At 37.8% G+C, this 12,595-nt stretch overlaps 1 protein-coding gene across 4 annotated transcripts in view; it reads left to right on the top strand.

Annotated features, from left to right (window-relative positions):
• The window catches only part of BLMH (bleomycin hydrolase), a 35,027-nt gene that overhangs the window by 4,520 nt on the left and 17,912 nt on the right, over positions 1–12,595 (top strand). For all 4 annotated transcript variants that reach the window (XM_074343185.1, XM_074343184.1, XM_074343187.1 and 1 more), the window contains exon 6: positions 418–510. In XM_074343185.1, the coding sequence (XP_074199286.1) occupies positions 418–510 (93 nt within the window). The remainder of the gene's footprint in view (positions 1–417; positions 511–12,595) is intronic.

Here is a 12,595-nt window from a genome sequence, read left to right as displayed (position 1 = left end):
TCATAATAATTTTACAGGGAAGAAATGGACAACCAGTAAAATTCTAGATTAAAATCCATTAGAGTGACTTAATGGCATCATCATCTTGTTTCCTGCGTTTCCTGAGGGTGGTCGGCTTTCTGGAAAGACATGTTTTCCCCATCCCCAGGCACAGACTGTCACAGAGGGTACCATCAGTTGCAGAGCAGGAGCAGTTCTATCTAGTATTTGGGAAAATTCCATGTCTTTTCTCCTTACAGAAAGTGTTTATAGCTGCATGTTTAAGTGGACTGTTTGGGGGAAAGCACACTTGCTTTAGAACTTTGCCCTGGGTCTTGGCTGAGTTGTATTTCAAAACAGAGCTCCCACTGGTCTACTAGGCTCATATACAGTTGAATATGGGTAACTCTTGGAGTTCTGAATAAGTTTCTGTCATAGATGAGAGAATTCTGTATACGACTACGGAACCTGGTACATAGTGGAGCAACCAAAGGAGAGATCTCAGCCACACAGGACATCATGATGGAGGAGGTAATAACAATTATTTGGATTTTTTGTTACCTTTTTAAAGAACCGTCAGAATATTCCTGTCTGTTACACTGATTTGGAAGCATGGTCATTGCAATAAATGTTAAATTGAATTGAAAATGACTTATTTTATAGCTGAGAAAGCTGAGGTGTAAACTTTGCAGTTTGATGGGATTTGTACTTAGATGTTCTAATTCCCAGTTGAGTGTTCTATATAACTCATTCTTTTATTCAGTTCATAAGCGTTGAATACCTGCTAGGAGTTTGGAACTGGGGGTACAAAGATCAGAAAGACATAGTCTCTTCTCTCAAGGAGCTCAATCTCTTTGGAAAAGAAATAAGTGAATATTATAATGAATCCTATGCTAGAGATGTGTAAACAAGGATTTGGTGGTCACAGAGAAGGAAGTGATTAATTCAGTGAGCTGAAAGCTTCATGGGGAAGATTCTTGAATCAGCTCTTGAAAGAGCAGTAGAAATTACCAGATGGGTAATTGGGAAGACCATTCCAGACAATAGGAATTGCATGTACAGTGGCGTGAACAAAGGTGGAATCTTCAGAGAACAAGGAAGCTGAAACAACATTTTGTGAGTGTGTTTGGTAGCAAATTCAACTAGAAAGGCAGAGCTGTGAGGGATCTTAGGTAGATGCCAAGAGTTTTGGCTTTATTCTGTAGGAATAAAGATAGGAAACTATTGATGGTTTTATCAGTTAGAATAGTGCTTGTGAAAACATTTTGGAAAACTTACAAAGCATTAAACAAATGTAAGGTAGTTATGTTTATTATCAAGGCAGTTAAGAGTCTTTACTACTTAATACTATCCCTAATCCAGATGAATATGTATAAAACTATGAAATTGCTTTGAGAAAAATACAGACGTTTCCCTTTTTTCATCCAGTGGGCCCATAACTAGGAATCCCTAACAGTCTCCTTTTAAGACTGTGTGGTATTAAAATGGCCTAATTTTTCTCACTGCAATGGGTGACACTAATGCCTCACTCTCGTTTTCCTTGAATTTTAGAGAGCCAGTAGTTGAGAGCATGGTCTCTGGAGTCAAACTGTCTGAGTTCTGATCTTCTCATTACTTAGCCATGTGAGCTGGGACAGGTTCCTTAAGCTCTCAAGTCTCAGTTTGTTTAAGTGTAACATGTCTAGCTTGACACAATAGCAGTTTAAATATTTGTTGAGTGGATGAATGCAGAGTTTCATTTTGCCAAATACATTTCAATTATCTCATTTTACCTCTTTCTTTACTCCTTAAGTGTTCCTTTTTAAGAGTGATATCTGAGTATAGTAAGGAAAAAATAGGCTTTGGAGTGGGACACGGGTTTCAGTTCTGGCCCTATCACTTAACAGCTCTGTGATCTTGGATAAAATACTTAACCTGTCTGAGATTCAGTTTGGGGTATAAAATATATTCCTTACTGGATTTTGGGCCAGGGAGAGGGACTGGTGGTCAAGTAAGGAATTAAATATAAGAATGTAAGACATGGTGCCTGACACATAGCACTTTTCCAGTAAATGTTAGTTTTCTTTTCTCCCTGCTTGGAATGATCTCTCATTGAGGCCATATCACCTGCATAATTTGCCTTTACTTATGATTATAATAAGATGGTGGGATGTAGTAACGATGACAGGTCTGTAAAGAGTTATGGAGAAGGGCTGAGATAATACTGCAGATGATAAGCACCCTGTTGGCTTTTGATGTTTGCTTTAAAGATCTTTTAAATGTTGTATCTAAAAATCCATGTCCTGATCCTAGGCTTGGCTGGTAAGAATTAGGCAGATGTATTTCATATATCTTTTCTCCCCTGCTCCTAACCTCAGAAAGAGAGTGAACCACCACCATCCCAGGTTCTGAGTATGGATGTTTTATAGGATTATTTACTTAATGATTCTGTGTAAACTGTTGACTACAGCATCCTATGTGGTAGGTCTTTCGATTTTTACAATTCCCAAGTGACTCCTCTTTATTGAAACTGACTCTTTGGTAAAGAGGAGTCTAGCTGTGGTTTTAAAGCCACAAATTAGTACCTATGGTTTGCCTAGCCTTATAGGCACATCAGAATGATGACTTAAGTCAATGGCCATGAAATTCAGATAGCTTTGAATGAAATGTGTTTATGCTAAAGGCATTTTTTTCCAGGATAGAAGAGAAGTGCAGGTTGTTTGTGGTGACAGAGGAGGCAGATCTGTTTTGGAAACATGTAGTCACTTCTATTGCAGTGTTTTCTCTGAGTGTCTACTTTCTTTTAGCCTCCAGATTCCCTTAGGATTATTATATGTATTCTCTGCCAAAACTGTTAAAAACAAAACATAAAACAAAGACCAGAAAGAGTATCTGTCACAGCCATGAGAAGAGACAGGAAGCTATCCTGATTTGCTTAGGAAATTCTATAGCAGTGGCTCCTAAAAGCAAGTATATTGGCTTAGACTTGCTCCAGACCTAGGAGGTCAGTTTCCCTGAGAATGGAGCCTAGTTATCTCTATTTTTATTTTTTATTTTAAAGACTTCTTTGAATAAAAAATTTTTAAGCACAAAAAACGTAAAAAGATACACAATGAAAAGTCTTCTTCCCACCCTGTTTTCCATCCTTCCAGTTTCTGTGCACCACCAAATTAGTTTTATAAGTTTCTGTTATTGGAATTAGCTGTTACCCTTCCAAAGATCTTTTTTTTTCTTTTACTATTCAATACAAACATATTTTCCTCTCCTTTTGTTGCACAGCTATTAGTATATTATTCATATTTTTGCACAATTTTTTTTTTACTTAATGTCTTGGAAATTGTTCCATATTGATACATAGAGAGTTTCTGCATTTTAAAAAATATTTTCATAGTATTCCATTGTCTGAATGTACTGTAATTAGTTTATCTGGTCCCTATTAATGGGCAATCTGGTTATTTTCAAACTTCTATTAAAAATACTGTAGTAAACAATCTTATACACACATCATGTTGTATATGTGCATGTATACTTGTAGGTTATGTTTCTAGAAGTAGAATTTTTGAGTCAGGGAAAATATGTGTCTGAAATTTTGATATATAATGCCAAATTATCCTCTGGGGATTCTACCAGTTGACACTGTCATCAGCAGTATCTGATAGAACCTGTTTCCCTTTAGTTTTGTCAAGGCAGTGTATTTATCAAGCAATTGGATCTTTCCCAATCTGATATGTAAACAGTTGACAAGTTAACAGTCTGATAGGGAAACTATGTCATTGAGTTTTTGTTTATATTTTCTTACCTTTAGTAGGGCTAGGCATCTTTTCTGTAAACTGTCTATTCATATCCTTGTTTTTCTTCTTGATCTTTTCTCAATTTCTAGGTACTTCTTAAATGTCACAGAAATTAGCCCACTGTGATGTGAATTGCAATTTTTTCCCCTAGTTTGTTGCTTTTTTTTAACTATGCAGAATTTTTTTCATGATGTATAGTCAAATATCTTTTATAGTTTTTAATTAGAAAGGCTTTTTTTCCCACTCAAATAATAAAATAATTCTTCAGTTTTTCTTCTAGTAATATTTTATTTATAGTGTTTAAATGTTTATATTTGAGTCTCTGATCCATTTAGAACTTATCCTGGCGTAGAGTATGAGGTGTAGATCTAACTTTTTTCCCCAAAGGCTCCCCAGTTGACCCACGTCTTTTCAAGTAGTCCATCCTCTCCCAACCCCTTAATTTGAGATGCCATCTTTAACACTTCTAAAGTCTCTAGACATTCAGTTCTGTTCTATTAGTCTGTTTATTCATCTTCCAGTAACTCTTTATTTTAGTTACTGAAGCTGTTTCGGTGTTTCTAGAGTTAGTCCCATCTCATTGTTCTCTTATTGTTTTCCTGGCTATTTTTTGTTTTGGTATCTGTCTTGTTATGGCATCTGAAGTATTAAAAGCTTCTCAGGAGGTTCTGGTTTAAGATCCGCCACTGCTAAGAAATAACATTTTCTAATGCGGTCTTCTAGTATTTTCTAGTGTGATCTTCTCTTTTGGATTCTGGGAAAGGAAATTATCCTTTTGATGGCCTTAGAAGACATCTCTGACACTGAATAAGGGACTAATCTTTCCCTTGAGGTTCTTAAAGGAAATAGATTATATTCACAGATTGCATTTCCCTTTTGAAGTAGAGCTGCACTTTATGGGATTAATTTAGTTAAATAGGTGAAAACTGGAAGGAAGACCAGTTAGAAGCGGTTGGAGTCCAAATGGTGCTAATTTGGCCTGAATAAGGGTAGTGATGATAGAGATGGAAAGAAGAGAAATGTGAGAGAGATCTTAGGGGGGAAATCTGTAGGACTTGGCAGTTTATGTGCCAAGGACTCATTAAAAATAACTTTAAGGCTTTAAGCCTGGTAACTGAAAGAATGCTGCTGTGGATCACACAAGTCAGTAAGAGGGGCTCTTTTCAGAGTCCACTGTGAAGGGGAGAAACATTTGGCTTCACAGGGCCTTGTCCCAAGGCATTGTCCAGTTAGAAATGTGTTTCATGCATATGGATACAATTCCAGAGTTCAGGAAAGAGAGTGATCTAGAAAAGTGATAGTGATGATAGGACAGATGGCTGAAGCCTTGGGAATTACTGAAATTCCTGAGGGAAGATGGAAGGATAAAATAGATCTCAGTAAAGAATTCTAGAAATATCTATTTCCATGAAACATCTATTTCTATAAAAGTGGGTGCCAGAACTGTGTGATGTGGGTGCTGGTCATCAGTGTCAGATGCTGCAGACAGGTCCAAGGCTGTGAGGACTCGGAAAGAGCTGCTGATTTCCTGAGTAGGGGTGTGTAGAATGGAGGAGCAGAGGAGCTAGATGGAAAGGAGTCAGACCATGACCAGAAAAGATGGGTGGTTTCGAGAAGCTTAGCAGTGCAGGGCAGAGAAGTCGATACTCATTTATTCCATAAATATCGAGTGCTAAATATTAAACACGTTCTAAGCACTGTGGGTATAGTGATAGCCAGAACACACGTGGATGGTCCTTGCTCTCGGGGACTTTACATACTTGTTGGGGGAGACAGACAGTACACAAGTAAGTAAGAAATGATCTGAGAAGATATGTGCTCTGAAGAACGTAAAATGCAGCGATCTATAGGGTGGTTAAGAAAGGCCTTCTGAGGTCAAATCTGAGCTGAGACATGAATGAGTAACAGGAAGAATCCAGCTGTACAAAGATCTGGACGCAGAGCACACCAGGCCCAGGGGACAGTAGGTACAAAAGTCCTAATACGGGAGAAGGCTGGGTATTTTTGAGGAACAAAAAGAAGGCAGTGTGGCTTGAGCTTGAAAAGAGGATGGGAGTGGCTGGAAAAGATCTCATAGAGGAAATGAGAACGGGCTTCTACAGGGCCTGTGAGCCGTGGTAAGGAGACTGTTTTTTGTTCTAAGTCAGGTAGCCACTGGGGAGTTTAAGCTGAGGAGGAGTGGCATGGTTTAATTTTTGTTTTAAAAATATTTCACTCTGGGTATTTTGAGAATGTGTGGTAAAACAGTACAAGAGGAAGTAGGGAGACCAGTTATGAGGCCCTTGTGGTTTAGATGAGAGATTACAGTGGTTCCAACCAGGTTGGGAAGAGTGAGGCTGAAGAGAAATGAATACGTTTGGGGGTGTATCTTGGAATTGAAGCTGTCAGGACTTGCTGACATGGAAGACAGAAAAAGGGAAGAATTGGGGTGACGTATGGTATCTTGAAGTAGAGGGCTTGCAGATAGGCGAGAAGGCTTTTTGGCAGTTAGGACAGTGTGAGGGAGGCCGAGTGTGCTAAGGGATGGCAAATGTGAATGAGAGCAATAGTCATTGACAAAGCAAGGTTTTGGGGGAGGGAGAGAATAGATTTGCTCTCAGGAAATGCTTTCAAACTTTAATGTGCACTGAAATCCCCTAGGGATCATGTTAAAGTGCAGATTGATTCAGTAGGTCTGGAGTGGGGCAGGAGAATCTGAATTTCTATTTCTTTGATACAAACACCATTCTAGAAGTAGTCTCGAGGTGATGATTTGACTATTAGTTATCATCCATATGAGCTCATTCCTTTAACATCACAGAAGGATACATGCCTTTTAAGTGTACCTATTTATGTCTGTTCCTGCCTGAAAATATATTTAATGGCTCCAGAAAGTATTTCCTTCTCTACCTGCTTTTGCTGGCACAGGTAGGTTTTTTTGTTTTTAAAACAGATCCTTGCCTTTCTTTCATTCCCCACCAGGAGGCAGGAGAGAGCCTTTCTGTGCATTATCAGCCAGTGACCAAGATCTCCTCCCCTCTTGTGACTGGTTCATTTACCCTCAGCACACTGAACTTTCTTCAAAGTTCAGCTATTTTCTGTGACCACTTTTGTGTCCTTGCAGTCATTCTACTCTACGATCAATAGGTCATTTTACCTTTGAACCCAGTTACTCTATCAGGAAGAATGAAAAATCAGAGTAGATTATTTTTTAAGGGCACTGTAGCTTTGCATTTTTATAACAAAGAAGTGATGTTTCTACAGTGCTTTACACTTTACTGGACAATTCTGTATTGTACATACAAATCAAGATTCTAAGATTCTGTCACTTTGGTAGTGGTTCCAAGCACTGAAATTTTGTGGCGTTACCAATTTTGCTCCATTACAAGTGGCTTGGTTGTTATCATTGAACTACCTTCTCATTTCTGACTTTTCTGAATAACTATAGTTTCCTCCATTCTTTGTCTGCCTATAGCTAGCTTTAAACTCTCACCCTTCTAAGTAGTCATGACTGACTCTCAGCTATTGTATCCTGCCTTCCTCTTCTCATTTGGTGTCTGTCTCCCAGGTTAGCTGTGGGGATGGGAATTGACTCCATCCCACATCATTTGTCTGTAAATTGGAATCCACACATTCTTTCCCCATGACCTGTATTTCATGCTTTCTGTGTCCTTTTTCTTTTTTCCATTCCCTTCCCTTGTTCTGTTACTCAGCGATATTCAATTGTGTATAATAACTTGTGTTCAGTGTCCGGTATCTTTTTTTGTGCTGAATGCCAGGTGTGCCTTGTGAGAAGCAGGTGACACTCCTGAGTTCCCCACCAGAGAGCAGACTTGAATAGTCAAAGCTCACGGCCAGTTTTGTACCTTTGGAAACAGGGAACATTACTGCAGAACAACAGAGTCTCTTATCAAGAAAATATAGTGCCAGGGATCCTGGAGATTATACTTCAGAGAATTTTTTTTTTTAATTAGAGTTTGTTTAACTATTGTTGACTTGGAGCCAAATATTCTTTCCAAAGTGTTATCTACTGCCTTGAATGTGAATGGCTTTGGATAATTTTTAGTCCTGGTAAACAAATAATGTAAAACAAAACTACATGTCTCAAATTACAGTTTTACTGAAGTCCAAGAGAAAGGAATGTCACCCTTCTCATACATGCCTTATATGTATCTGATAAAAATTAAGATATATAAAACATACGCAGTAGGATGTATTTGTCTTGCACCATAGAATTCATTTAGATAGCAGAAATGCAGATTTCTTTTAATGCATTTTTGGGGAGAAAGGGGGAATGGTTTAACACTTTATTTTAGATAGGGAGTAGATGCACAAGAAGATACTATGTAAATTATAGTGTAAAGCACTCATTTATGTTTAGAATGTGTTTAAAAGTAAACAAATTCACTTAGTTGTCTTAATGCTCATTAGATCTGGCCCTAGCCTCCCAGTTTTTTCGGTCAGGGCCTAACTGAACTAGATAAACCACCTTTGGATGACTGAGAATTGATCAAAATGATCCCATATAAAATGTTTATACACCTGTGACAGCAATGACTAGTTGAAAATACACATCATGTAAGTCTATAAAAGCTTCCTTGTCTAAACATGTTCTAACTATACACTTTCATTGTCACTATCTTGACCATAGTTACCAGTGGCAGTGTCCACGTGGTGAAAGTTGCCATTTGTGGCCTTGGTGCTGAACAGATACAAGATGACTGTCTGGTCCATGTGAATCCTAAATGGAGTTCATTAATCTGTGGCTAGAGTAGCTCAATTACGGTTGCTAACGTGATGCCCTGCCTCTTCTTTTCTGTGCTAGAAACCAAACTGAGAATGGTACAGCACTAAAAGTGATGTGGTTTAAGGACCAGCTGTTCAGGTTCATAAAACACAAAGTAAATGCTAGTAAAGGAAGATTCTTTTTCAGAAAACAGAACATAAAATGAAAGACAAGCATGAACTCCTCTGTAGGTTAATCTGCTTCTGTTAAGATGGTAGAATCAGGCCCTGCCTTCCAAAATAACACACGAATTAAGATTCTTTTTCTCCTTGATTTTAGACCTGATATCACAGGCAGGCCTATTTCTAGTTTTCTAGCTTTGGTTCAGAGAGTTAATTTGAACCTTGCTATCAGGTTCCAGTCTCTCCTAAGGCTTTTTGAGGTCTAGAATGCACTGGAGATGATGATGAGAAATAAATACACAACAGTTTCTGTGGTCGATGATGACATGGATGCTGACTGAGAACTGGGGGATCTTGGAAGTATGTTCCTGATGGTAAGGAACCAGATAGGGACTGGAATATCTAATGAATTTCCCTAAAGATCAGTCTGAAGAAGTCCTAGCTGCTCAAAACAACTTCTAAAGTACAGCTAAGGAGTACCAAAAGCTAAGCTCCTTAAATGGTCTTTCAGGATAAAGGGGGTTAGGGGGCTGGGGGTGAGAGCATTAAGAAAGTAGGCAACCATAGATCATTATCCGGTGGTTCTTTCTAGGACAGAGGTGGGACCAGACATTTCTTAAGGGAGTGGAGGGTAAAGAGGGAAGAGGGTGGGTTCCATCAGATTAAGGACAGCAGAGTTCTCCAGAGTGGGAGTCCAAGGAGAGGAGGGGAAGGAGAGGTGTGTTTCTTACAGGCTGTAGCTTTGTTTTACTCTGTAAGCCTTCCCTTTTGTCTGCTTTTTGGATCCCTTTGGGATTTAGCTTAGGTCATCCTCTAAGATGTGTATCATCTTGCTCTGGTTGAGACCATAGTGGGATAGAAGGAGCCCATAGAATTAATAAGACATTATTTAAAAATAAAATAGCTCCACTGCTTCCAAGAATGACTTCACAACATAGATAGGATTGGCTACCCGAATCTTAACCATATTTGGTACACTTCTTCTGGAAATTGAGAAAGACGTGGTTTAGGAGATCACTCCATTTCAATGTAGAATTTGCCAAAGTTTGTAATCTCTTAAATAAGAAAGTAACAATGTATGTTGGGAGTTACTGTTCTTCATTTAATTAGAGAAAAAAGAGGGAGAAGTGTCCTTAATTATAAATGAAATTGATGGGTGATGATAATGCTGTAATTGGCTTGTGGCAGGTGTGAGTCCATGGTCTGTCCCATCAGAAATGGACTGGAGTTGCCACATTTGACTTAACTACCAAGTTCTGCATATTGGAGTCTAGGAAAATGTTACCTGTACATATGAGTAAGTGTTCACCATAGAATGTTTTTGAACTCCTAGATTTGAATTTTTCACCAGTTACTAGAGAAGAACTTTCGATGTAAGAAGACTGTTTTTAATGTGGTTCTTCTAGCATTTGTTGGGATATGTCTAAGACCTAATTTCTATCCCTGGTAGATTAATTCTAGCTGGGGAGATAATAGAGAAACACAAATGGCACTATGGAATCAAGTGTTAATTTTTCTAGGTCACACTAATTGTTCCCTTCTCTGAATACTTCTGGCATAAAGATTTAATCAGTGAAAACTTTCTGGAGGAGGGTCATCTTATACTGAGCTTTCAAGTATGGGAGTAGGATTGGGGTCTGAGGAACAGAGGCAACGGTAAAGTTATGAAGGTGACAGTGAGCCGAGTGCATGGAGTGGACAGTAAGGAGAGGGGTAAACAACCCAGACTGGAACTCAGGGTCCATGATGGAAAATAAAGTTAGGTGAAGTTACAGAGAGCCTTTAAAATCCAACCATGTTAATCAGGAAAATGCAGACTAAAACCACATGGAGATACCATTACTCATCCGCCAAAATGGCTAAAATTAAAAATATAGTAACAGGTTTTTGGCAAGAATTAGAACAATGGGAATTCTCTTACTTTGCTGGTGAGTATGTAAATTCCTTCAACCCCTTGAAAACTGTTTGGATAAAAACGTTCTTAGCCACTTTATTCATAACAACCCCAAACTGAAAACAACTTGCATGTCCATCAATATGAGGTAAATAAATTATAATACAGTTGTACAGCAATAAAGAACAAATTGGTGACACTCACAACACCCTGAGTGAACCTCACAGACACTGTGTTAACAAAGGTTGCCAGATAACAGAATATGCTGTGTGATTCCATTTATTTGAAATTAAAGAACAGGCAAAAGTAATCAATGGTTATATAAGTCAGAATATTGTTTACCTTGGGGAGGTGTGGGTTATTGATTGCAAAGGAGCCAGGGAACCTCTGGATCCCTGGAAATATTCTGTAGGTTAATCTGAATGGTCGTTAACATGGGTGTATACACATGTAAAAAATTGAACTGAACTGTATATATAAAATTAAAGCACTTCACATACCTACTGAATGTGTATTATGCTTAAGTGAACAAGTAAGGAAAATAAATCAGGTCATGCAGTTTAGATTTGTTGTGGGAGATAATAGGAAAGCATTATTGAATCTTCGACAAGGAATTAACTGGAAGAAAGTGTGGTGCTTCTGAAATTATTCATCCTGTAGTGATGTGGAGAGTGGAACGGTGTTCACATCAGTTATTATATCCAGATACAGTGCTACGTGCTGTAGATGCTATAGATGCAAAATATCCCTGACCTGGTCCTTATCCTTAAGAAGTTTATGATCTTTTGGAGGAGACAAGTTATGTGAAACCCAGAAAGTTACAGTAAGTGATAAATGGTTAATTCATGGTGTTATAGTAATAGTACTGAAGTCAGATCTGGGTTCAGATCCTAATTCTGCCATTTATTGGCTTTGATACTTCAGTCAAGTTATTTATCTCCGTGAACTTTGGTTTCCTTATCTGTAAAATAGGAATTATGTCTACCATTTTTATTGAGAGGATTAAGAGATATGGTATTCAAAGATTGTAGTACAGCACTGTAGACAGTCAGTGAATGTTCCCTTTTTTAAAAACCCTGTACCAATGGAGCAGTACTTCTATTTTCTTCAGACAGTGTGTGACCTCATTTCAAATTGTGGTTCTGCCACTTACTGGCTATGTGATCTTAAGTGGGTTATTTAATTTCTTTAAGTCTCAATCTCTTTTGAGGGAAAAAAAAAAGAGGGTAAGTTATACCTTGAGAGAGTTTTACAAGAATTAAGTGAGCCTAGCAGATATATAGTTTCTAATACAAAATAGTCACACTTAATGAATACAAGATCCATTTCTTTTGACCATAATGGAGTATACAAATGTATGGAACAAATAAAGCAGGTAATAAATGGTGAAATTGGATCCAGGTGGTGACTGGGGTGGAAAGAAGAGGCAGATCATAGTATATACTTTTAAAAAGATACAGCAAATTTCATATAGAAGAGGAAGTGTTTTCTATACTCTGACCTTTATACAGGGTATGTCTTTATACTTTTATTTTTGTTTTTCTGTAAGATGAAAATAATATATATCCTTGGATTGTAATAACGCTAACTCAAAGATGCTGTGACATCATTAGAAATATGTTATGGTCTTAACAACCAAAAAAATGGTACATTACTGCTAGCAGTTATTCTTATTCTAGTGATACTTTCAATAGACATCATCCAAACTCCAGCTGAAAAGTTAATGACTTTTCTATGTAGAGACCCCATCACAATCAAAGCAAAACCTAGGGGCATAAAGGGAAGGAAATCCATTTATAAAATGTATATAATTATTTGTCACTTGAAATATTATCAGCAGAGCCACAACCCAGGTCTTATTGTATACCAGTGGTGAGTCGTTTCTTGGCTAAGGAAGTTTAACTTGCAGAGCAAATACTAAGCACTAAATATTAACATTTCAGAATTGTATTGTTCAAGAGTGTTTATTCAAGAACTTACAAGTTACTGATATCAGATCCTGGACAGCAACCTTACAATTTTTGGAGCAGTATTAGATTCCTGTGAAATTTCTGGCTTGAATTTA

The sequence above is a fragment of the Camelus bactrianus genome, chromosome 16, assembly GCF_048773025.1.
Source record: "Camelus bactrianus isolate YW-2024 breed Bactrian camel chromosome 16, ASM4877302v1, whole genome shotgun sequence".
Taxonomy (NCBI): domain Eukaryota; kingdom Metazoa; phylum Chordata; class Mammalia; order Artiodactyla; family Camelidae; genus Camelus; species Camelus bactrianus.
The sequence above is the reverse complement of the archived record's forward strand: the minus strand, read 5'-3'. Positions and strand labels throughout refer to the sequence as shown.